The 25489-nt window shown below is 42.2% G+C and overlaps 2 protein-coding genes and 2 gene segments (V, D, J or C); 2 read left to right on the top strand and 2 right to left on the bottom strand.

Moving 5' to 3' along the window:
- The first annotated feature begins 210 nt into the window (after window positions 1–210).
- On the top strand, window positions 211–1047 carry LOC105906159. The segment is given in 2 exon segments: window positions 211–450; window positions 597–1047. Coding segments are annotated over 2 exon segments (474 nt in total).
- Window positions 1048–3371: 2324 nt separating this feature from the next.
- Window positions 3372–5326, bottom strand: LOC105906160. The segment is given in 2 exon segments: window positions 3372–3818; window positions 5318–5326. Coding segments are annotated over 2 exon segments (357 nt in total).
- Window positions 5327–9979: 4653 nt separating this feature from the next.
- On the top strand, window positions 9980–17853 carry ctso (cathepsin O). Its single transcript, XM_031568924.2, has 8 exons — window positions 9980–10327; window positions 10598–10709; window positions 10932–11077; window positions 11722–11889; window positions 12166–12287; window positions 12886–13049; window positions 16951–17043; window positions 17727–17853. The coding sequence occupies exons 1-8, from the start codon at window positions 10133–10135 to the stop codon at window positions 17759–17761; spliced, it is 1035 nt and encodes a 344-aa protein (XP_031424784.1). The 5' UTR covers window positions 9980–10132; the 3' UTR covers window positions 17762–17853.
- Window positions 17854–17933: 80 nt separating this feature from the next.
- tdo2a (tryptophan 2,3-dioxygenase a) lies at window positions 17934–25323 on the bottom strand. Of its 2 annotated transcripts, XM_012834303.3 has the most exons (12): window positions 25001–25323; window positions 24583–24679; window positions 24221–24311; window positions 23868–23938; window positions 23282–23409; window positions 22873–23059; window positions 21088–21195; window positions 20602–20713; window positions 20254–20311; window positions 20040–20119; window positions 19600–19690; window positions 17934–18994 (listed from the first exon to the last, which is right to left on the bottom strand). In XM_012834303.3, exons 1-12 carry the CDS (start codon window positions 25033–25035, stop codon window positions 18838–18840), a joined length of 1215 nt encoding a protein of 404 aa, XP_012689757.2. In that variant the 5' UTR covers window positions 25036–25323; the 3' UTR covers window positions 17934–18837. The 2 variants fall into 2 exon arrangements, with proteins under 2 accessions (XP_012689757.2, XP_042563946.1); XM_042708012.1 differs by lacking the exons at window positions 17934–18994; window positions 19600–19690 and adding an exon at window positions 19790–19818.
- Between the last annotated feature and the right edge of the window lie 166 nt (window positions 25324–25489).

Genomic DNA, 25489 nt, shown 5'->3' with positions numbered 1-25489 from the left:
ACAGCAACCTAGTGTCAACACACCCACTTGATTTATGAAATAAAATGGGCAAATGAGGATCGCTCCATTCCACAATAGTTCTACCTGTACGTTACTGTGGGTCTATTTCCTTAAAGACCATTCTTCCTTCCATGTATCTCACTCTTTCCTAAGACCAGTGCCTTGTTCTAAACCCACTATTTACGTTCATATGTGTTACCCTAATCTATTACCGATAGAATAGATGACAGTTTTAGTGAGGCATGCTGAGTAGTTATGGCTGACTCAGTTTACCTAGACATTATCAGAGGTGTATTTCCTTAGAGACCACATTTGCATTGGCCTACATGCTTCAGTGCTCTCAAAGCATTTATAGAGGAGACAGGGAGGACACTCACCGACAGACTAACAGAACTGACATCATGGCTGCTGTCACCATCGTCATCTGGACCCTTGCCTGCTGCATGACCGGTAGATATGATCCCACACAACATGATCAAGCTTAATATTTAGCTGAAGTGAACCTGCTGAATTGTTATTTGAGTTTATTGGGAGAATGTAATTTCAAACCTTCTGCATCTGTTAATCCTTTTGTCTCTGTGTATTTCTCTCTGCAGGGTCGCTGGGTCAGGTCACTGTGACTCAGTCTGCAGCTCAGTCAGTCAGGCCTGGTCAAACCGTCACCATTGACTGTAAACACACACCTGCTGTGTTCTGTGTGGATAGTGCTACCAAAACTAAAAAGTGCATGTCCTGGTTCCATCAAAGACCCGGTGAGGTTCCTACACTCCTGATACACCACACATCAGACAGAGCCTCTGGAGTTTCCTCCAGGTTCAGTGGCAGTGAGGACGGAACCCACACTCAGTTTAATCTGACCATCAGTGATGTCCAGGGTAGAGACGCAGGGGAGTACTACTGTCAGAGTGGGCATAAAGAGGGTGAGACCTGGATGTTCACACAGTGAAAAAGCGCCGTACAAAAACCTCCCTGAGTAACTGCAGCTGGCTTGGCCCTCGGGTGGTGCAGAGGGGGAAGTCAAAGACACGGGTACTGGATACACAAATAGCATCACTCAGTGAGAGGCAATACCGCATATTTGCATGGACTCTGACTGACATTACAAGGATGTTCATCTTAGCTGAATGGCGGGGTGCTTTAACAGGTGGTGTAACGTTGGTGACAGCAGCCATGATGTCAGTTCTGTTAGTTTGTTGGTGAGTGTCCTCCCTGTCTCCTCTATAAATGATTTGAGAGCACTGAAGTATGTAGGCCAATGCAGTTGTGATGGTAAGTCTGATTGCCTGTGTGTAAATGTGTCAGTGACACACAGAGCCAAAGTAAGACCACTTCTAGCCTTCTAATATGACCAGGGGAATAACTGATGTTCTTGTGATGGCAGCAGGTATGAAAAGGCTGGGGAAGCCTCACTCTGTTGCTCTGGGCTTTTAAAACTGATAGTGATGGTCATTTATAAAACATGAGGAGGTTCAACCATCACTGTCTGTTTCCCTTTCTCACCTGAGGTTGGTGGGGATGATACCGGGCCTTTGGGTTTTTTTCTGTGTCTGATCACATGTGTGTGTGTGTTTCTTTGTTCATTAATGTGTGTGTGCATTCAGTCATTTGTGTCAGCGTGTGTGTGTGTGTGTACATGTGGTTTGGTTCACATACATTATGAGGTCAACCTGAAGATCAATACAGTCAAAGGGATCCTGCAGAACAGAACCACAACACCAGTCCTGCATGAACACGTCTGGCATGACCAGTTATCACATGTGCAAACTACACACCTACCCACAAGTACCCAAAAACACAGAAACACACGCCTCCAACGCCCCCGCCACCCTCAACACACACACATTTCCCCACCTTTAAATGGCTGCCTCAGTGTCCATCTGTCTCCTTCACTTCAATAACTATTTTTTTTCTGGTTAATTAGTCTCATAATTTAGAAAAAGAGATTGATCATCTGACAGGCCGACTGAGTGACCTTCAGCTGTTTAGTGAAGCTGTTGCGATGAGTGCCAGAGTGTTCAGCTTCCAGCTTGGGATGGGACAGCGGGGTTCAGAGAGTATCGTACACACCGGGTGGGATACAGGAACACACAAATAGACAGAGAGGCAGGGAGGCATCCACACCTGGGTTATTCAAGAGAAATGGGGTTAATTGCTTGTGGAAGACCAGCCAGAGAGCACTTCATTCCTTGTAGAGCTAGGAAAGGGGGAGGGTCAATGATATATATTTATATATATATTAATATATATATATATATATATATACAGTGAAAAGTGCAGCACCAACAGAAGTCTGTGAAATTGTGCATGGCAAACTGTGTGGGAAATATCTGTGTGCTAATGAAAAACTCAGACATGGCCTCCGCACTCTAGGAAAGATGGAGAGAGCTGTAAATCAGCACTGAGATGAGGTCCTCTTCAGGGGGGAATGTCTTTCATTCACGAGTCTGCCTGTAGAGTAACAGGAACATGGAGTTAGAGGATGTATCCCCCCAGAATATGCATTTGACATGACTGCACGATAACACACTGAAGGACTCCAAGTCTCCATCTGATCAGCAACTGATAAAACAACTACCTGGATGATTTAGGTTAACTTAGTACAGTGCAGCAACAGAAACTCTTTAAACTGCATATTGTGATCTGAATCGAAATGATCTTATGGCCATTATAAACGAGTCTATAATATAACACGTGTACACACACACTGTGCTCTGAGGACATGTGTATGTGCTTAATAGTGCTATGCTGTGACACAAAGTGACTGTGATTTTTGTCACACCATCAGCTGTAGGTGGAATTCTGCTGTCGCAGTAGACGATCTGTGCAAGAGCAGATCCTTGCTCTGCAGTGAAGTGTTCTTTCTTACTACTTGTTAAATCAGCCATTATTAAACTCTGATAAATGTTTTGCATGTTACGACCAAAACACACCCATGATTAATTAAAAGTCGAACCAAGACTATTTCTTCCATACTAAACTAGCAAAAGTGGATTTGGACTGAAATGCACTGGCGCCATGCGCTTCAGACCGTGTGCTTCGATCGTTCAAATAATGCCCATCGAGTGAACTCCAGTCCAGCTCAACTCAACTGTCACTCAGCCCCAGCCCCGACTTCCTGTTTGTCTGCCCACCTGAATGTTTTCCCGAGTGTTTTATGAAAAGCCCAGAATCTTTTATAGGGGTCTCTAACTGGAGTGGAGAAAATTATTTTACTGGGTAAAAATTGTCATCCGTCGCCATCCATCACCCCCATCAACAACTTTGTCCGCTCCGCCCATGATTTCAATACTATTTATTTCTTCATTTATTTGCAGTTATTTCAGAAGTTTTGTATATCATTCGACAGAAATGAGTCAATTACGCACAAATTGTGAAAGGAAATGCCCACTTTATTGCGCATCCAACCTTAACCGACAAGATTTCCAGATGAAGAAAATAAGCAAGAATACAGTTAAGTCAACTTTGTGACGTTATGAGCATTCGTTTGGTTTCAGAGATGTGCTGACTGGATTCTGGGATCCCTGATTGGCTTCGCAGGTAACCAGCACCGTCTTCCTCCACTGCTCCGCGGGCAGAGACAGAGTGCTGCTCCAGCCATAACGGCCGTCCTTCTCCAGGATACCGGGGCTCACCGTCACTCCGGAGCTCAAGATGCTGCCGTCTACCCTCCAGCTCAGCTTCCAATCAGAGGGGAATCCGTATTTGGCCAGACACACGAGTGTTGCCGTCCCCTGCTGCAGCTCCACGCTGGAGGGTGGTAGTACAGTCAGCTTAGGCTGAGCATCGTTCACTGTTGAAGAAAATAGAAAGTGAAAAAGCTTAAGGTACAAATAACTTGGATTTCTCCGTGGTTAATCATCATATCGCATATCCATACCTTAGTGATCAATATGCATTATTTAACTTTTTGTTTAACTTATTTTGTGTTGAAGAGATTTGTTTTGAATTTAACCCTCATAAATGTTGAGGAATACATGCAGGCTACACCCAGAATACCAGTGAATGTTGAATCTTAATCTATTCAGGTTTACAAGCTTATTGATGGAAAGTTTAACTTTGCCTTCAGTTAAAATGTCTTCCTTTGCAAATACGTTGTCATGCCCTGGATATGTTATAGCAACTTATTTTATTTAAGAATGTATCAATGAACTAGGTGACAAATAATAAAACATATTTACGAAACACCACACACTGACAGTTAATTTGAACAACTCGTTACTTTAGGAAAGTTTCTCTACTTACATTGAACGGTTAGTCGTGTTCCGCCGCCAAAAGTGTACCACAGTGATTCAGATGCATTGAGCGGCAATACAAAAACCTCTGGCACTCAGGCGGGCTACAGCTAGCTGGAACACTTGAACCTTCGTTAAGTCAGACGGCCTATAATTCACATTATTTTCCATAAGTATTACAGAATTTACTTGCTCTTGTCGCTGAATAAAGTTTTTGTAATAAAACATTGAAGGGATCTATGTAGAATTTAAATTGCAGAAGTTCATTTTAGTTTAAAAACGAACAAATTATCCAAAGCCCTTCGACATCCTCTCTTTAATGATTATAATTAGTCAGTGATTTTAGTAGTTTAGTTGATGACAAAGAAATTCCCCTGAACCAGAATTTGGTTATGCAGTCCCTAGCAACAACGCATGATTGTACAGCATGACCTACAGAAATACTGTAGAGACAAGAAGGCAAAGTATGCGATCTGGCATTATTCTAGCTATTGCTTTCACTCACACCAATCCTGTAAACTGTTTTATTTTTTTAGCTTAGTTTTCTTCGTTCTGTTTCAGCTGATAGGAAGGTAGGTAACGGTCGAGTTTTGTGATTACTCAGAAGGTTGCAGTGTGGTGGCTATCAATTACAGTAAAACTATAGCGGTAAGAGTTCCAACTCCTTGCGGAGCGTGTTGCACAACCACTGGCAACACTACTGAATGTCTTCCCATTATTCCTAGGGAAGCCCATCCTGTGTTACTGGAAGCGGAATTGCGCAATCGCTGACTTTGAATGACAATTATAATGAATGGCTTCTGTTAATCTGATAGCTTTAATTAAATGAAACAGATTTATTTGGGGGCTAGACATTTATTTATTCACACCAAGTCTGATGCCCACATTAAGGGGTGGAAATACAGTTAAAGTTTAAAGTAAAAAGAAAACAAGATTTTGTCTATGGACTCAGGTTCTCATGTAAGTTAATTGAAAGAAAGCTGAGAACCCAATGGAAAAGCAGTGGACGCAGAGAGAGCTGAAGACAGAGGATGAGAAGAGACCACCTGAGATCATCACAGCAGGTCAGTTGGCATAGTGAGTACACTACGCATCGCACTAGGATTTCTTTCTTCCTTCCACGTATCTCACTCTTTCCTAAGACCAGTTCCTTGTTCTAAACCCACTATTCATCGTTCATATGTGTTACCCTAATTTATTACCGATAGAATAGATGACAGTTTTAGTGAGGCATGCTGAGTAGTTATGGCTGACTCAGTTTACCTAGACATTATCAGAGGTGTATTTCCATGACGAACACATTTGCATTGGCCTACATGCTTCAGTGCTGTCAAAGCATTTATAGAGAGGACAGAGAGATCACTCACCGACAGACTAACAGAACTGACATCATGGCTGCTGTCACCATCGTCATCTGGACCCTTGCCTGCTGCATGACCGGTAGATATGAACACACACAACACGATCAAGCTTAGTACTTTACACTAATTTCTTTGGACAAACTGTAGTGAAATAGCTCATTAATCATTTGATTTGATTGGGAAAATGTCATTTCAAACCTTTTCAATCTGTTATTAAATCTGTTGTCTCTGTGTATTTCTCTCTGCAGGGTCGCTAGGTCAGGTCACTGTGACTCAGTCTGCAGCTCAGTCAGTCAGGCCTGGTCAAACCGTCACCATTGACTGTAAACACACACCTCAGATGGACTGTGTGGATAGTGCTACCAAGACTAAACAATGTGTGTCCTGGTACCATCAAAGACCCGGTGAGGTTCCTAAACTCCTGATATACTACATTTCAGACAGAGCCTCTGGAGTTTCCTCTAGGTTCAGTGGCAGTGAGAAACAGAAGAAGATAGATTATTCTCTTACCATCAGTGGTGTTCAAGCTGAGGATGCAGGAGATTATCACTGCTTATTTCAACACACTCCTGATAAGGGTAAAACCTGGATGTTCACACAGTGAAAAAGGCCCATACAAAAACCTCCCTCAGAAACTGCACTGTTACAGCTGAGTGGATCTGCAGGTGCTGAGGGGTGGGGGAACCCAAGACACGCATCACTTCCTGCTGGTTATAAGGTACAGAAATAGCAGACCCGAGATAGAAGTTACTTCTGATTTGCATCAGCAAATACTCAGCTGTTTCCACCAGCGATCTTAAATAATCACACATTTCTGTTACTGCAGAATCCAGAGACAGTTATGGAGAGTTGTTGTATAGTGTATGTGCATTATTGTGGGTAGATGTGCGTGCAGAAACATAACTTTCCTCTTTCTGGCAAATGGAATGTTTTTGAGTGTGTTTTACTACTGGGGAAAACATAGTGCTGTAGGGAAAATTATCCGATCACAGGATCATTCACAGGAAATTCTCCAGAATTCACAGTAACATGCACCAAACAAAAAAAAAATAATGCCACTTGAAGAAAATAGCATCACATTTATCTGAAATGCACACAAAAATGCTTGTGGTAGCATGTTGGCCCCCTTCAATCAACAATCAATAGTTTTCACCAGTAGTCTTAAATAAAATAATGAATCTTAATTCATTTATGTCAGTGCTGGAGTTTATGCTTTGCCCATTCTAACAAGTCCGATTCATGACTGCTCTGTTGTGTCCAGACTCATCTGGACAGTTGTCTGCTGGATGTCAGCTGAAAATACATCTTTATATTTCTTTGAAGTATATTAATAGCTGGTGTCTGATCACATAGTGTGTGTGTGTGTGTGTGAGAGTGTGTTTATTTGAAAGAAAGAAAGAAATAAACTCCGCCACCTAGAGGATAAAGAGGACTGTAACAATAATATAATAATATTTCACAATTGTTTTGTAAAACCACAATTCAAAATGTTTTTTTTTTTCAGCCTTTAAAAGTGCAGCGTGTAGGAGTGAGTGGCATCTAGCAGTGGGTTGCAGACTTGCAGACTCCTCCCTCACCCCTTTCTATCCGAGCGTGTAGGAGAATGTACGGTGTCCCTCAGGGGCCAGTAGCTGCTTCCAAAGTGATGTCATCATTATGAGTATATTATATGTCAAGTGATGAGGTTCCTTTAGATAGATATTTAGAAATTGTATTTAGTTATTTAAGACTGTAAAACTGTAGGTCATAGCTTCCATGTACAGTACATTGTAGAGTTTGGCTATGTTAGTTGTTGGCTGACATAAGCGTTTTTGTTCAACGTTACATTTTTTTTGGTAATAATTTGTGTGTGTGTGTCTGTGTGTGTGTATGTGTGTGTCTGTGTGTGTGTGTGTGTGTGCGTGTTAATTTCTGTGTATTTCTCCTCTTTGCTTGTCTACATTTGTCTATTCCAGACAATGGATGGATTCACTCTACACAGTGAAAAGTGCAGCACCAACAGAAACCTGTGAAATTGTGCATTTCAAACTGTGTGGGACACACACACACACACACACACACACACACACACACACACACACACACACACACACACACACAAACATGACTGATTGCACACACATGAAATTGTGCATGGCAAACTGTGTGGGAAATATCTGTGTGCTAATGAAAAACTCAGACATGGCCTCCGCACTCTAGGAAAGATGTAGAGAGCTGTAAATCAGCACTGAGATGAGGTCGTCTTCAGGGGGGAATGTCTTTCATGCACGAGTCTGCCTGTAGAGTAACAGGAACATGGGGTTATGGGATGCACCACCCCAGAATATGCATTTGCCATGACAGCACAATAACACACTAAAGGACTCCAAGTCTCCATCTGATCAGCAACTGATAAAACAAATACCTGGATGATTTAGGTTAACTTAGTTTGCCGTACTGTGCAGCAAAAGAAGATGTTTAAACTGCATATGGTGCAGTGAGCATTTCAATAACAGGATATTGCACACACAAGACAATGCTGATCTGATTCCTTTCTCACTATCCATAATTGATACACACAAGACAATGCTGATCTGATTACTTTCTCTCTATCCATAATTGATCTGATTCCTTTCTCTCTATCCATAATTGCACACACAAGACAATGCTGATCTGATTACTTTCTCTCTATCCATAATTGATACCTAGGATCATTATTACTCTGAATCATCAGCTTGTGTGGTTATAATGTAATTGAATAAGTACAGAAGTGTGTAAATCAGTATAAATGCCGAAACATGAATGCACAGACGAATAGTACACGTGTGTCCATAAAGATAGAGCATTTGTGTCATCTAGTGGATAAGAAATTACCTAGCTGGTCAGCTATACTGATGTCATTGCTTTAAAGGAACTGTATTTGACTGTTTTCCACAAACCATAAGCAATTAAATATAACAAATAACTTAGATGTGCTAAGGGTCTGCATGCTTCTGTGTTTGTTTTTCTTTTTCTTGTCCGTAGTGATGACCACAAAGATAGGGCATGATAAAATGAATCCCATGTCTCCTGTAGTCCAAGGTACATAACATTTTCCACTTCAATGAAATCTGAAGTCGAGCTGGCACTTTATTGGTTGAGGTGAAATGGCGTCTAGCTGGCTCTTCATCGTTGAAGGTGAAATGTAAACGGCGAGGTGATTTGCCGAAGATGACCTAAACAGTCCACTGTGGGTGGAAGCATTTACAGGACGATGACACTGGTGCTCTTAAATGAGAGTGAAGAAAGACTGCACGTTGTGAGATGCTTACTCAACAGTTTTTATCGTTTGAATTCTGAGCACCACCAGAGGCCCAGAGGGAGATGGCTTTTCCCCAATACTGTGTTATGGGTCAATGCAGTCACTGTATGTGTCAAAATGCTCAGTCTGTTGGAAGCCATTTCAGACACTCCTCATTCTCTGTTTGTAGAGATATTTTTCTGCAAAATGTAGGATGGCTGTCGATCGTAACGACACATGCTTGAAGCATCACATGAAAGAGGCTTGGCAGAGAACTTGTCCATCCGCAGCACTTATTTTAAGCTTGCATCAATCAAATTCCTGTGACAAATATGTCAAAAGTAAAATAAACAAAAAGAAAAAAGGAACTCAGTGACATGGCAAGGGTTTCTAAAAAGCAAGATATCTGAGGTGTTTGCATCTTAAATCTGTCACCTACCTCTCTCTCTTATAATCATCTTCTGCCTCCAAAAGACACTACACAGTACCACTGCACTTAGGAGATATTCATGAGGGGTTGAAGGAGTAGCAAAGATAAGCGCTGAGTATTGTGAAATCTCTCCCCTATTTGGGAAAATGGACCTTGCAGGGCAGTTTCTTGAGATAACTGAGTACAGCTGAAGAGAAACCAAACAAAGATGGAATTCAATTGGCCTAATTCATCAAGTAGGAAGCCAAACCAATCCAAGTAAATTATTGGAAAAAACCCTATCAATTTCAATTCATCATTCAAAATAGTGAGTTGTCTTCAGTCGGCTAATTATACTGCAGTCAATATTAAATAGTCTAATGTTGACATAAACAAGTTGACATATTTGTATCATTTGAAATCAGTAGCATATTTCATGTTTTCATTAAGTACCTCCCCATAAAATCATGGTGTGGCCTGGTAACAAATGTGAAATACATGTTTCTTACTTGAAAAACTGAAAGAACTTTCCATTGAGAAAAGGATACGACCTGTCAGTGGATTGTTAAGTCAATAACGCCTGAAGAAAAGAGTGACGTGTCTGCCATTAAACATAAAATAAATACTCATGTATGTACAGGTGTAAAATATATAGAATAGGGCAGACGTATTGCTAGACTGACTTGTCCAATCTCGGTAAATACTCCAGCTGTAAATAAAACAATCTTCCGGTACAGCAGGTGGCGGTATGCCATCAGAGCTAAGCACTGCTTTTTCGGATAGTGCTAGCAGTAGAAACACACATGCCTACATCCCACTTTAATAACTCTGTCTTTTTAGTTAATTGTAGGATATATTATATGTATGGTAAATGGCGAAATTTGCCGTTTTATTTTTGCTTTTGAATCAGAGAGTGGATTTCAACACAGGACATTACCAGCTCCCAAAACCTGAAGGAACTGAAACCAAACATAACTCGTCTTCAGTGTTTGATCTATCCAGAAAGAGATTCCAGTACACGTACACCAGTCTGGAAGAGTATTCACAACATAGTCTCAATTTTGAAGTAAGACGACCTTAAAATAATTATTCAGCCTTTATGTTTGCAATTTATCCTTAACGAGCACCGTAACATGTCGCTGCAGACTTCAGGCAACGACAACAAGCGTCATTAGCTTTTCGGATAACAAGGCATGTTACGGATATTTTGACATGGAATGGCTAGCTCATCCAAGCGTATTAAGCTTAACATTCAATACTTTCATTGAGTTCTTTTTCTTCTAGTGATAAGGCTAAATCTGGCCGACATCTCCACCTTCATCTTCTTTCCCTGCAGAACTCGCTCAAGAGACACACATTTCTGAACACACAGCCCAACGAAGCCACAAACAGCTCGGCCAGATATGGTGTGAATCGATTCTCCCATCTATCGCCCCAGCAGTTCAGAGGTAACCATGTGCCTGCCATGTGACGCAGCACCCCCTGAGTGTTCCAACATGACAGGGTTAATGTTTCATTATACATTATGCCTTAAAGCTTTTCCTTGTGTTGTGCTGTTTGTCATTCTTCAAATTGACTTTTTTCTTTCTCTCTCTCTATCTCTCTACCTCTCTCTCTCTCTCTCTCTCTCTCTCTCTCTCCCTCTCCCTCCCTCTCTTCCTCCTCCCCAGAGGTGTACTTGCGAACCAAGGCTGAGGTAGTCTCTCACTATAACGCCAGCGGGCTGAATCGGCGCAGCCGTGTTGTCAGAGAGCTGCCTGCCCGGTTTGACTGGCGGGATGAGGGGAAAGTGGGGCCGGTGCAGAACCAGGGGGCGGTAAGCCTCAGCTCTCTCACCCTACACTGTCTGCAGGTCAACAGTCTGTCATTTCCTTAGGAAAAGGCCTCCCTGATATTTCTGTAGTGCTGTTCATAACACGCCTTCTTGTAACACTGCTAGTGTGTATTCAGTTTGGGTCTTTCCTGGCAAAGCAACATAATACACTGCTGTGGTAATCATGCTGAAATATGACATTATCAATTAGGTGTGTTCCTCATGTTTACAGTCCCTTCAGTACCTTCAGCTGTACTTTGCTTTATTCGCTCCATAGCATGGAGGAAGGTGTCATCAATCCATATTTTTTCAATGTAGTAAATAACTTGCTAAGGGAATGAAATTAAGTAACTGACCTTAATAATAATAAATAACATGCTAAGGAAAGAGGGAAATCAAAGAAAAAAACAACATTGTCATAGTATCAAATACATTGCATTTTGATATTTGATAATATGACACTTCAGAATCCAAATTTAATTGCCTGATATGAACAACACATTGAACATCCTCCAGCTCTACACTGGAATGACAATGTTTGACTTCCTGATTCACCTGCTTCCTGGTTGGCCAATTGCAGTGTGGAAGCTGCTGGGCCTTCATGTTTGACTTCCTGATTCACCTGCTTCCTGGTTGGCCCATTGCAGTGTGGGAGCTGCTGGGCCTTCAGCCTGGTTGGGGCGCTGGAGTCCGTCAGAGCCAAAGAGGGACACCCCCTTGAGCAGCTGAGTGTCCAGCAGGTCCTCGACTGCTCCTACGAGGACCAGGGCTGTGAAGGGGGCTCCACAATCCGAGCCCTCACTTGGCTGAAGAAGGTAGAAGTCCAGTCAGCTTTTAGTTTATTAAAAATGATTATTTCTGAGGTTATTTCCGATTCATTTCGCTGTATTTCCTATTCAAACTCATGTCATGAATGTTTTCATGGAGAACTAAGAAGTTTCTAAATGTCTTGAATTATGTCATGCTGCTGCTAAAGAGATAACTGTGTGTGTGTGTGTGTGTGTGTGTGTGTGTGTGTGTGTGTGTGTGTGTGTGTGTGTGTGTGTGTGTGTGTGTGTGTGTGTGTGTGTTCTTCATGTCTGTCTTCAAAGACCCAGGAGAAGTTGGTGAAGAAGTCTGACTATCCCTATAAGGGAGTGTCTGGAATTTGCCATTTATTTGCTAAGTCACATGATGGCGTTTCAGTGAACAACTACATGACCCATGACTTCAGGTATGGTCCAGTAATACCTCACCGTTGTGTGTGTGTGTGTGTGTGGTCCAGTAATACCTCACCGATTCAGAAAGGACTGATAGCTGAGAAAGAGGCACATGTTAGATATGTCATGAGCACTATGTTTTATTTACCTTTTTCTTTTGTAGGTGCCATATGTAGTCTATGATCTTGAAAGCTGTGTAAAGGCGTGTGTGTGTGTGTGTGTGTGTGTGTGTGTGTGTGTGTGTGTGTGTGTGTGTGTGTGTGTGTAATGTCCACGTTGCTGTGGTGATGTTGAAACTCAAGGTCAGGCTGATTGATGTGAGTGTTTACCGAGTCATTCAGGACACAGACAGGTGAGAGGCAGACAGGACACTGACCTCAGTGCTGTCCCAGTGCAGAGCAAAGGTCCTTTGTGTGTGTGTGTGTGTGTGTGTGTGTGTGTGTGTGTGTGTGCGCTCGCGTTTACGTGCTTGTGTGCATGTGTGTGGGCTGTGGGCTAAGCACCTGTGTCCTAGGGCTTAAACTGAGCAACGGCACATTTCCGGGGATTGAAGTTTCTAGGATAAAAGAGTGTGTGTGTGTGTGTGTGTGTGTGTGTGTGTGTGTGTTTCAGCGGTGAAGAAGACATCATGAAGCAGTGGCTGGTGGACTATGGACCTCTGGTAGCTACCGTAGACGCAGTGAGCTGGCAGGACTATTTGGGCGGAGTCATCCAACATCACTGCTCCAGCCGCAATGCCAATCATGCTGTACAGATCACTGGATACGATACCACAGGTACATACATGCACATGTGCACACACACACACAGGTGATACTGTTAGCAGGGATTAAAGTATTCCGGCACCGTGCCGGATTTCCGGTGTGCGGCGTTTGGCTGCGGAAAAAAGTCTTATATATAAAAAAAAAAAAAAGAAAGAAAAACACGTCTCGATATCATCACCATCACTTTCGAGTTTATGAGTTCGTCTGCCAATGAAATGAAAGGAGAACAACTCTCCCGCTCTCAAAATAACATTATTAGCCAATCAGAAGTAGATTGGGGCGGGTCTTGGGAAAATGTGATTCAAACACCGACTTTTCTCTATCGCTCTGCCTATGCTGCGTAGATGCCCGAGTAGAGAGATGTCACCGAAGGAGAGTAGGATGGAGAGTAAGTTCATGAATCCTGGGGAAGATGCCCTCCTAGTTGATAAAGGATTGAAAAATAAATGGCGCTGGGCATGGATAGAAGAGATAGGGAAGGACAGTAAGCCTTTTGGTAGCTGGTGTAACTAAGAATTTAAGAGAAGCAGGTGCTTGCTTCTGCACTTTGTGCTCGAAAAAGATACTTTATGCAACGACCCGGAAAAAAGTGCTTCCACGTCATGAGTTAGACCCTGCTCATAGAGCAGCCGTTTGTGCTCTCCAACACACAACGCCGTTACCGGGAGCAACAACCACAGCTGATGTACCAGCATCAATAACTGACCGTGTGTCTGACCTGAAAATACGCGTGTGCACGTTCATCGCATAGCAAGATCTGTCTTTCAGGCCCGCCCAACCCGTCGTGAATTTATGCCAAAAAATAGCTGAAGACAATTGCTTTGACTAAACTTTCGATATCCAATCAGCATGCCAGCTATTTTAACACACACGGCATAACACCAGAGATTAAAAGACGTATTTCGGAAAAGCTAAAAAAACGGCATGTTTTCCTTAAATGTCGACGAAGCCACCAACAAGAACATGGACAAAGTCCTGTTTTGTATTTATTTCCCAACATTTAAGTTACCAGTTCTTGTAACATTTTAATGTTTTGCTTGTTATTTATTTTATTGATATATTTTCTATTCATTTCCTAGTATTTAATTTACGATTATTTCTTTTGAACAAAGTAATTATGGAAATGTTGCAATATAAAACTACATTATTATCTCAACGGTTTAAAAAGTGAATGGCTGTCCTTTTTCATATATCCTCAATTAAATGCTTCCAAATCAAATCTTCTTCCACTGACTGCATTTCACATACCCTTATAACATGTCACCTTGGGATTGTAGGTCATCTTGTAACCTTTCAAGGACAAAGCTTAGCAGCAAAACTTGATATCAAAAGAAATCGTAAATGCTACATGTGTTAGTACCATATTGTAGTGAGGTGGAGTAGTATTGCTGACCTTTCTTGGGATTGCAGTTTCAAAAGTCTCACCATAATCTGCAATCATTCATTTCTAAATGTTTTTTTGTTTGTTTGTTTGTTTTTTTGTTTGCGAATGTGTCCCCCCCATTCACCCACACACCAAAAAAAGTTCAGGCTCAGGATTTTTTTTTGCTTTAACCCCTGTGTTAGTGTACACACACACACACACACACACACACACACATACACACACACACACACACACACACACACACACACACACACACACACACAGGTGATACTGTTAGTGTACTCACACACACACACACAGGTGACACTGTTAGTGTACATACACATACACCAACACATAAAACAACACACTCAAGATGCCAGTCAAAGAGATATGGGTCATTCCACGCCAAACGGGACAATGGCTCCCACTCGACCGTCTCAGATTTGGCTGAAAAAAATCAAGGTTGTTCATACACTTCTTAATAGGTATAGTCCAAAATATTAGCTCTCTACTCCCAATAGTTTTGTCACAAAAAGATGTTTTAGGGGGGAGGGGGTGCCTGTACGTGAGACGATTTTTGAGCAGCGTTTTCTGAAGAGCCATTTTCAAATTGCTATTACTAGAAAAGTATTTAAGCTAGCTCCTTCAAACTTTCTAGGCTTAAAATATGATACCATCACTTGAAGATTATGGACTCCCAAGGGTGTGGCTTGGGTATATCATCGTATTCAGGGTGCTTGAATTTGCGCGAACATTTTACTTTACGCTTTTTTTGCAGCATATTTGAACCTGTGGAAAGCTGATATTGTACACAGACCTTCCTATGTATGCTTCGTATGTTGTATTAAAAAACTATCCTTATGTGATGAATGGGCTGGAAGATATTAAAGCCTGAAAATGGATGAAAACCCATTTTGTGCCATTTTTGGCATGCTATAGCAAAAAAATTACAGCATTTACCAACATGAAACTATTTTTTTTGGAAAGATTAGATATTTGTTCTTATCATATCAAAAATTTGTGATGGGGTTCTGCCTCGTTTTCTCAAAATATTTGTTTGAAAATATGGGATTTTTGTACACGCCCAGTATTCAATGGCCTATGGAAGCACATTCAAATGGTAGCAAAAGGTACGTTTATGACACAGAGCTTAAACTGCGTTTGTGTATAAAATCTGTGTTTCATATCAAGTCTCTAGCTTTAACATTGAGCTTTCCACAGGCCTTCAAAGATGCTGCAACAGAGCGTAGAGTAAAAATTCCGAGCAAATTCAAGCACCCCGAATACTATGATCACCCAAGCCACACCCTTGGAAATCCACATTATTCAAGTTATGGTATCATAGAAAGTTTGAAGGAGCTAGCTTAAAACTTTTCTAGTTATAGCAATTTGAAAATGGCTGTACAGATAACGCTGCTAAAACAGTACAGGCACCCCATCACCCCTAAAACATCATTTTGTGACAAAACTATTGGGAGTAGAGAGCTCATATTTGGGACTATACCTATTAAGAAGTGTATGAACAACTTTGAATTTTTTCATGGAATGATTTACAAGTCAAATGTGTGACAATTTACAATTTAACATTAATCAAATAAAGCATTTTGTGCAGTTTAAGCTCTGTGTCATAAACATACCTTTTTGCTACCATTTGAATATGCTTCCATAGGCCATTGAATGCTGGGCGTGTACAAAAATCCCATATTTTCAAAAAAATATTTTGAGAAAATGAGGCAGAACCCCATCACAAATTTTTGATATGTTAAGAACAAATATCTAATCTTTCCCAAAAAAATTGTTTCATGTTGGTAAATGCTGTCATTTGTTTGCTATAGCATGCCAAAAATGGCACATAATGGGTTTTCATCCATTTTCAAGCTTTAATATCTTCCAGCCCATTCATCACATAAGGACAGTTTTTTAATACAACATACGAAGCATACATAGGAAGGTCTGTGTATAATATTATGATCTACCCAAGCCACACCCTTGGAAGTCGATATTTTTCAAGTAATGGTATCATATTTTAAGCCTAGAAAGTTTGAAGGAGCTAGCTTAAATACTTTTCTAGTAATAGCAATTTGAAAATGGCTCTTCACAAAACGCTGCTCAAAAAGCGTCTTAAGTATTGGCACCCCCTCCCCCCCTAAAACATCCTATTGTGACAAAACTATTGGGAGTAAAGAGCAAATATTTGGGACTATTCATATTAAGAAGTGTATGAACAACCTTGAATTTTTTCAGCCAAATCTGAGATGGTCGAGTGGGGAATTTTCCTTTAATTGTCCTGTTTGGCGTGGAATGACCCATATGGCACTTTAGGCCCACACACACAAAAAAAGTCTACTGATGCAGTACTCTGGCAAATACACATACACATGCATTCACCAACGCACACCATTAATCATTCCTTATGGCTACAAGATTTGAGTAGTTACAATGTTTGCTTACCTGTGTAGGATCACAAAAAATGTAATTTAAAGGAATGATCTGTATAATGCTGCTCTGAGAATCACAATAATGAATGTGCTCTGTGTGTCCCAGGCGATGTGCCGTACTGGATCGTGCGTAACTCCTGGGGCACTTCCTGGGGCGTGGAAGGTTATGTGCACATCAGGATAGGAGGGAACCTGTGTGGTGAGTATTAAATTAGTATTAATTCTTTATTTGGATTGACAAGCAGGACGCAGATCATCGCAAGATGACCAAATATGACTATAAAAAAGATTTCTTACAGCAGCAAGACAGGCTGTAATGTGTACAGCAGGGGTAAAGGTGACACGTATGTTTCAAGATGAAGAGGCTACCTAGTGTAGCTGATGCTGAGCAGTACTTGACTGGTAGTTGCAGGCATTACACAGACACACACACACACACACACACACACACACACACACACACACACACACACACACACACACACACACACACAGAGAAGCATTTGTGGTTAGACTGTGCCAAAGCCACATGCATAACATAGTTTTCAGAAGAATACGGTTCATTATCTGTATCTTCATGTAGTCATTGACGTTATTTAGTGCTTTAGACTGACCACTAATTAGGAATCATACCTGCATAACAATTATTACAACAGGGACAATACAATGAGCCGTTTTATACAATTGAGTTTGTTGTCAACCACATGGTTGTTTTATGTGTGTGTGTATGTATGTGTGTGTGTTAGTGTTTTCTGTTCTTTCTGCGTGAAACATTCCTCTGTTCTCTCCCCCTTTGTGTGTGTGTGCGTGTGTGTGTGTGTGTGTGTGTGTGTGTGTGTGTGTGTGTGTGTGTGTGTGTGTGTGTGTGTGTTTGGTCCTCAGGTATAGCAGACACAGTGGCGGCCGTGAGTGTGTGATGGTTGTGTGATTGAGACAGTGGCCTAAAGGGACGGTGAACCAGCAAACTTGGCATTTCATCAACGGAACCAAATTACTTGACCTGGTACCATGATCTGGTATTACAAGGTTTTACATATTTGGTATTTGAAGGGGTAATGGCAACAGTGCATGATAAACACTTTCATACAATGAATTTTGAATACAATTTTATTTTTGTACTTCAACAAAACTGTGAAGTGAGAAACTGTGTATTTTTATACTGAATCCTATATGAGAACATTAAAACAACATTTATAACATTGCAGTCGGGACTTCTTCAGTACAATGCAGTGCACAGAGGCGTTCAGTCATGTCATACTTAAAAGTCATAACAGCTATTTGCAGTTCGTACAAAAAGCACAAAATAGGCATAATACCAATCAAAATCAGTAACATTTTTATGTACAGAAATCTCACCTTTGTTAATCATTAGCATTAAAAATACTGTGCACATTTATCAACAGTATGTACATACATAGCTCTGTGCAAGTGGGCAGTGCAAGCTGTTTGGTTTTGAATGATTGGATGTTCTAGTGAGTCACACCACCAGAAATATGAAGAGTACAGGTGGAATGAAGGGAGGTTGTCACTCTTGGGTGCAAGGTCCTCTGTTTGATTCTGGTACCATCATTCAGCGACCTGTTTGCACCTTCCGCTGACCTCTTTGCACCTTCAGCTGACCTCTTTGCACCTTCACCGACCTCTTTGCACCTTCAGCAACCTCTTTGCACCTTCACCGACCTCTTTGCTCTTTACTCTGTTTGCTCTTTTCCACAATTCATGGCATATTCTATCGCTATTCTGCCTGCCTTAACCTCTGAAACCGCCCCCTTTGCCTTTGATCCGTGGTCATCTCTCATGACTGATACCCCTCCCACTCCCCCCCCCCCCCCTTCCACGTCTCTTTCGCTCTCCCCACCCCCCTCTCTTTCGCTCTCTCCCCCGTCTCTTTTGCTCTCTCTGTCTCTCCCTCTCTCTCTTGTTGTCTCTCTCTCTCTCTGGCTTCACTCCATGGTCACCTCTCTTGCCCCCCTCCCCCTCCTCCGTCGTGTCTTTAGTCGGAGTCGTCGCTGCTGCAGTAGGAGCTGTCCCAGCAGGTGTCTGCAGTGAAGAGGAAGGGGTGGTCTGTGGGGTTGAGCTTTGGCACCCAGTCTCGCGGTACCAGGAAGGTGGCCAGGTTAAACAGGTCCACAAACACCTTATAACGGTCGCTGGTGGGAACAATACAAACAAAGCTCTTTAAACAAGACACAAAGACACTCCAAATGACTTGACATGATTTCTTGTGAGGATGTAGGTGTGATTTTATGTATAATAGGTTCTGTTATGATTAGATGGCAAGTTTCCCCACGTATATTTCACGTGTTTCAAGATAAAAATAACAATATTTTTCCACATATATTTAAGATTACGCTTATTTTGGGGGCCTTATTGCCTGAAGTTAGGACAGGGAAGAATGACAGGACATGAGTGTGAGAGAGAGATTGGGAGTGTGGTCAGGGAATGACCACGGGCCAGAATTGAACCCGGGGCCCTGTGGACACTTAGGCCTTTATAGGGTTGGGATGCCTCTGCGCATTGTATATTATATATCCCATTATATACTATATATCCCATTATATATTATATATCCCATTGTATACTATATATCACATTATATAATACGAAATATGCAGAGGTGTTCCCCATTATGGTTAACATTGGGATAAATAATCTATTGTATGTGTTCTTTGTTCTGGGGGAATGGTGATGGCGTAAATTGTTGTGGTGTAGAGTGGTGTTTCTGAGGTGGACGTGTCGACTAGGTTGGCCTTACCTGACGGTGGAACGAAGGTAATGGTACCCTGAGGATCCGCCTGTTCCCGCCTTACTGCCAATCATCCTGTGCACCATGCACACATGGTTGTCTAGGAGATGAGAGAATTCATAGTCACTTAGAATGTTTCTCATGCACCATTCACACATGGTTGTCTCGGAGATGGGAGAATTCATAGTCATTTAGAATGTTTCTCATGCACCATTCACACATGGTTGTCTCGGAGATGGGAGAATTCATAGTCACTTAGAATGTTTCTCATGCACAGTGTTCCTAAATGTTACGAGAGCACATGGTGAGGAACTGTATCAAATATTTGTATTATATATTGGATTATTAATATTTGTTATATTGGATCATTCATTTCCTCATTGAGATGGTAAATTCTAGCTTCTATAATCAGGATTAGTCCACATTTCTGAATCAGATGAGACGCCTACATCTCCATTTGGTCATGAGGGTGTCGATGTCCATCAGGGATGTCAGCAGCTGGAAGGGCACCTGGAAGCGAGGCTCCTCTCTGCCGGCACACAACAGGTGAAGAGTGAACCGGTGAGAGGTCATGTTAAGGGTGAGCAGGTGAAGAGTGAGAGGGTGAGAGGGGAGCGAAACTGAGGGGTGGGTGGACAGGCAGAAGGAGGCAGAACGTCTCACCTGTAGAAGTAGATCATAAGAGCGCCCTTCAAGGCTTTATAGGACAGCCGCCTCTCACCTACAGAAAATGGACAGAGAGAGATCTGAAGACTTTGATCATGTAACTTTACAACGCATGTATATTGAGAGGTGATAAGTGATTTGGATTGTGGATTGGAGTTAATAAGACGTTGAGGGATGTTAAACTCCCAAAGATCGAACAGTCAAATTTGGTTTGGGAATGATGCATGTGTGTGCGCGTATGTGTGTGCGTATATCTGTATGTGCGTGTGCGAGCGTGCATGTGTGTGTGCACGTGTGTGCATATCTGTGTGACTGTGTGTGTGAGAGAGAGATGGATGTCCTCACCTTTACTCACAAGGTGATCATGTCTTTTCTCATCAAACAGGGATGTCAGCACGTCTCTCTGCTTATGGAATTCTGCCATATGTTCATCTTTATCCTCCGACTCTGGCTTTCTCTGTTCAAGAGCAAAACATTACAGCTGATTCCATGCTACCTGATCTTTAAGAGTTCCATATAAGGTGTTATGTCAGCCTACTTTTGATTTCAGTGCAAGATGCATGAATTCATTCATTCATTCATTCATTCATTCATTCATTCAATCATTCACTTCACTTCAGTACATACATCATTGTTTCCATAGTCTGATTAGAAATGCTACCAAAAAGTGTCACTGAATGAATGTAATGTTTGAATCTGTTAAATGCTACAGTACTGCAGACCATCTTTGTAGTCAGCATCAAGAATGTTTAGTTTGAGTCCAGGTGAATCTATAGCTGTGAGAGACGACTTTTCGAGCTGGTGAACGAGTATCAGGAGGTGCTAACAAACCTCTAGTTTCTCTTTCTCCATCTTCAGTGCTTTTGTAATGTTGACTTCCAGTTTCCCCCAGAAGTTGAATCCGTTCTCCTCAAGACCTGGGGTGCGTGCAAGCCATTGCTGCAACACAGAGAAAACAGATAATAGGCACAAGACCTAGGGCAGGATTTTTTAAATACCGACGTCAAAGGTGTTGAGAAGACTAATGTTAATATGTTTTCTAACATATTTGTACACATTCTATGGGGCAGCACTGTTTTTTTTACATTTGATATTAATGGGCAAAACATTGTCAAATAAATACCATTCTGCACTGAAATAATCCTGCTAATTTCTCATTGTTTTGTAGCACCTTGTGGGACAATTTGAGATGTATACAGCCACAACATAGGCACTTGAAAAGTAAGTTTAGTTAACAATGAATTTATTTACATACTAAACTGTATGTGTGTGTGTCTGTGAAAGAGAGAGACAGAGGGAGATAGAGAAAATAACAGGTAGACTAGCAAGCAAGTATTACATTATATAAAAGGATAAATGATAAATGACAGTGCGGGGTCGACTGCAGAGCAGTTTTCAGCACCTGCTGTCTGCCTCTCCTTTTCACCATCTCTCACTTGGGAAGTCCCTTCTCTCTCTCTCTCTCTCTCTCTCACACTCCTCTTCTTCTTTTCCCTCCCTCCCCTGTTCTCTCCTTTTCCTCTCCTCCTAACTTGCTTCAGGATGAACTAAGTTTCTTTCTCTCTCCTGCCACCCCATCCCCGACCCCACTGTTACAACTGTCCCCGACACGTTACAACTGTCCCCGACACGTTACAACTGTCACCAAGGCATTTCAGTGTTCTTTTTTTAGTTATTCACAGGAAGATGTTACATTCCTTGTGTTACTGCTTGTGAACTTCCTACAGCTGCCAGTCCTTTCACTGTCACATGCAAGTACTCATACCCCACAACCTAGCCTATGTATTTTAACATAGCCGGGTGCACTACCACCATCATACTGATACTTAATAACACAACAACAACAACAACACTTAATGACACTTAACAACAACAACAACAACAACACCACCAACAACACAACCAACAACAACAACGCCTTTGTGATCATTTCACTGGGTTGGGCAAGTGTTTCATTGAATTAGGCCCATGAAGCCCCCAGAGGGCTCAACAGTGGTGTCTGGCGTCCCAGTCCCTCCCCCCTCCCCCCTCCATACTCCTGATGGCTTAGGATACTACCAGAGATACCAACAGACAACAACAGACACCCCAAAGGAAGGATTCACCCACGCATTACTGAGAGATTTCCCCACAACATGTCCCAGTCCACCTGGGCTTTTCAGCCATACTTCTGCCCCGTAGATTAAGGTGGCTCTAAGTATGCCAAAATCCAAAGATCCTGCAGAGTGTCAAAGTATGCCAGCAAGCACATTGAAAATCCTCTACCAAGCTGGTCATCGGTAACTCCAAAATTCCTTTTCCATACAGTGCTACAGTAGACGAAAGATGTATGTTGTATGTAGTGTATATATATGAAAACGTGTTACAACTGTACCTGTTCTCCATAGTGCATGTACGATGTTACACAGTATGTGCAGTAACTGATCCACGTTTTATCGTGTGGTGTGTTTATCCTTTGTTTAGATGATACTGATGCCCAGCATAAACACTATCACACATTACTATATCTCTCTCTGTATGATGTCTAAAACCCTGAGTGACCTTTGACCTCTGAAGGCCTCTTATCATGGCTAATATGAAAACCTGTGGGTCTTTGAGCTTATTAAAGGCCTCTACCTCCACCAGCTGTATCAGTGAGGGCTCCTGCTCGGATTCGAAGAGAAGCTCGCTGTCCTGCCCGCGGAAGTTGTCCCGGTAGTGCCGCCGGTTATAAGGAACACGCAGATTATCAGGGACGCCAATCTTGTTCTCCAGGAGACGGAACTGCAGACTCTGGAAGCCAGAGGCCGGAGTCAGGTACTCCCTGGTTTAGTAGATACACACGCACAAACACACGCACAGACACACACAGACACATACACAGAAAACAAGCCCACAGTTACACACAAATAAATCATGCACCCAAAAATACATCTATACAGGCCCAAGTTAGATTAAAAAAAAAGAACGCATCAAATAATGATTTTCATATTTTTTTTAGACCTACGTGGTCAACAAACAAATAAAAGCTAAATAATCTACGCACCTAAAATCAAAAAAATCCAAAGCAGTCATAGTCTCCAGAACATTAAACTGGTCGACCAGGAGCCTGAAGATCATGACGATCCTGTGGATGCGTGTGTTCACCTTCAGCATGTTGCGCTCATCCCGCACCTGGACACAGCCATGTGTTAGGACTGATCGGCGATACCCACTAAATCAAAAACAGTACGTCCGAATCCGTCCGAATCCGTTTCCCCGCCCATCCGTAAAGAGGACGGACACCGACGCAGAAGTATAATTCGACCTTAACACTTCCTCTTTTGACTCAGAGAGTTAGTAATGACTGTGACTTATCCACTGTTATCCAGTACACAAGACGGCATTGGTTAGGGAATGCTGAGCATTAGTCAAAGATGAATCTTGTGTCTGTTACAATGTGAGGGCCTTCACTTTGGAAAACAGATTGTGCTAATTTACAATACAGTTAAGTGGCTGACGGTGGTCAAGGAAATGTGTAAATGTTTGGTCAATTTAACTACAACAGCAGATATGCACGCAGGCACACACGCACACAGAGAGAGAGAGAGAGAGAGAGAGAAAGAGAGAGTGTTAAATGGACAAAAACTCACATGTCCACTGATGAAGATTTCCCTGACTGAGTCTAGCTCCCATAAGATCTGCTTAAACCACAGCTCATACGCTGCACCCAGGATGGAGAAAAACAATCAGTTATATTTGGCCCCTTAAACATGACCCTTAACCCCAAATTGAGATTTCCGAGTTTGAGAATGGATTTGCTTAGTTTGATGGAATGATGGCGTGCCAGTTAACAGATGGCCACATGTGATGGAAAGATGGCACTGAAAGTTGGCAACTCGGTTTCTTTACTATGCTTTACATTACTTTACAAATGAAGGGAAAGTGGTTCTAATCTGATGGGAATGAATAAACTCTGTTAGTGTGGAGCAGACAGGCTACCTACCTTGGTGAGTAACTATGAACAGGTGCTCATCATGGATCTTATTGCCTTTTAGTTCACTCTGGAGAACTTGAGCTGTCACAACCTTATCCAGCTAGACACAAACAAATCAACAGCACACTCTTAGTTTTGTGTAAGCACATATTTATTTACTTGTTTATTTACCTTGGTGCCTTTGGCATCAGTGGTCACTGCAGTGGAGTGAACATACTGGACTGGACAGTCTGGAGCATCTGTTGTGGTTAATAGTGTGTGTGTTTATGTGTGTGTCAGCTGTGTGTGTGTGTGTGTGTGTGTGTGTGTGTGTGTGTGTGTGTGTGTGTGTGTGTGTGTGTGTGTGTGTGTGTGACAGGTGTGTGTTTTACCTGCAGGTAGTCTCCGTAGATGATCCCTCCTTTGCTGGCCTTGTTAGTCCCATCTTGAGAGTCATCTCTTTCCTCCTCGTCCTTCTGCTGATGTCGGCTGAAGGGACACGCACATGCACACGCACACGCACATGCACACCACACATGTACAAACACTCACAGATATACACACACAAATGTATACACACAGACACATACACACGTACACACACACACACACACACACACACACACACACACACACACACATACACACACACACACACACACACACACACAAAGAAACACACACACACACACACAAATGCTCTGCATGAGTCAGTGAGTGTGTGTAGGTCTCGGTCATGGCAGGCAGGTAAGAGTGGGCTTCCCCAGGGGTCAGTCCAGGGGTCGCGTCCCTGTACAGTAGAGTACTCACATGTCTCTCTTCGCGAAGTATGGGCATCCACTCATGGCTCTGCTGGATATAGGGTCAATACAGACAATAAACTCTCTCTATCCCTTTCTCTCTCTCTCTCTCTCTCTCTCTCTCTCTCTCTCTCTCTCTCTCTTTTCTATCCCTCCTCACACTGCCACTCTCCTTCTTTCTCTATCTCTCTCCTATCTCTCGGGCACTCTCTGTCTATCCCTCCAACCCTCAGACTCACTTTTTCTCTATCCCTCGCTCTGTATCCCTCTCGCAAAACAACCTCTTTCACCCTCTTTTTTTGTCTAGTCAGACTTAATGAACCCGTGGCTGGGGTGTGTTCAGACCTTTATAGGCTCCCTTCAACTGACAACCAGCCAATCACCATCAGCCTCTCTCTCTCTCTCTCTCTCTCTCTCTCTCACTCTTGCACCCCTTGAATGGTCCAACTTAACTAGTTGTCAGGATTAATGTTTCATTATACAAAAATCACATATTAAT

This window comes from Clupea harengus, chromosome 6 (assembly GCF_900700415.2).
Source record: "Clupea harengus chromosome 6, Ch_v2.0.2, whole genome shotgun sequence".
In the NCBI taxonomy this organism is placed as follows: domain Eukaryota; kingdom Metazoa; phylum Chordata; class Actinopteri; order Clupeiformes; family Clupeidae; genus Clupea; species Clupea harengus.
Note: the sequence above shows the minus strand (reverse complement) of the source record. Positions and strands in the feature narration are given on the sequence as shown.

Bases quoted from the DNA above. Each gene is read 5' to 3' on its own strand.
- tdo2a (XM_012834303.3), bottom strand. From the start codon at position 25,035: ATGAGTGGATGCCCATACTTCGCGAAGAGAGACAT. The intron at 23,939-24,220 runs GTAGGTAGCCTG...TCCTGGGTGCAG, and splicing joins GTTCATAGTTACTCACCAAG to CGTATGAGCTGTGGTTTAAG. The intron at 21,196-22,872 runs GTAGAGGCCTTT...TCTGTGTTGCAG, and splicing joins CACTGATACAGCTGGTGGAG to CAATGGCTTGCACGCACCCC.
- ctso (XM_031568924.2), top strand. From the start codon at position 10,133: ATGGCGAAATTTGCCGTTTTATTTTTGCTTTTGAATCAGAGAGTGGAT. The intron at 11,078-11,721 runs GTAAGCCTCAGC...GGCCCATTGCAG, and splicing joins CGGTGCAGAACCAGGGGGCG to TGTGGGAGCTGCTGGGCCTT. The intron at 11,890-12,165 runs GTAGAAGTCCAG...CTGTCTTCAAAG, and splicing joins CCCTCACTTGGCTGAAGAAG to ACCCAGGAGAAGTTGGTGAA.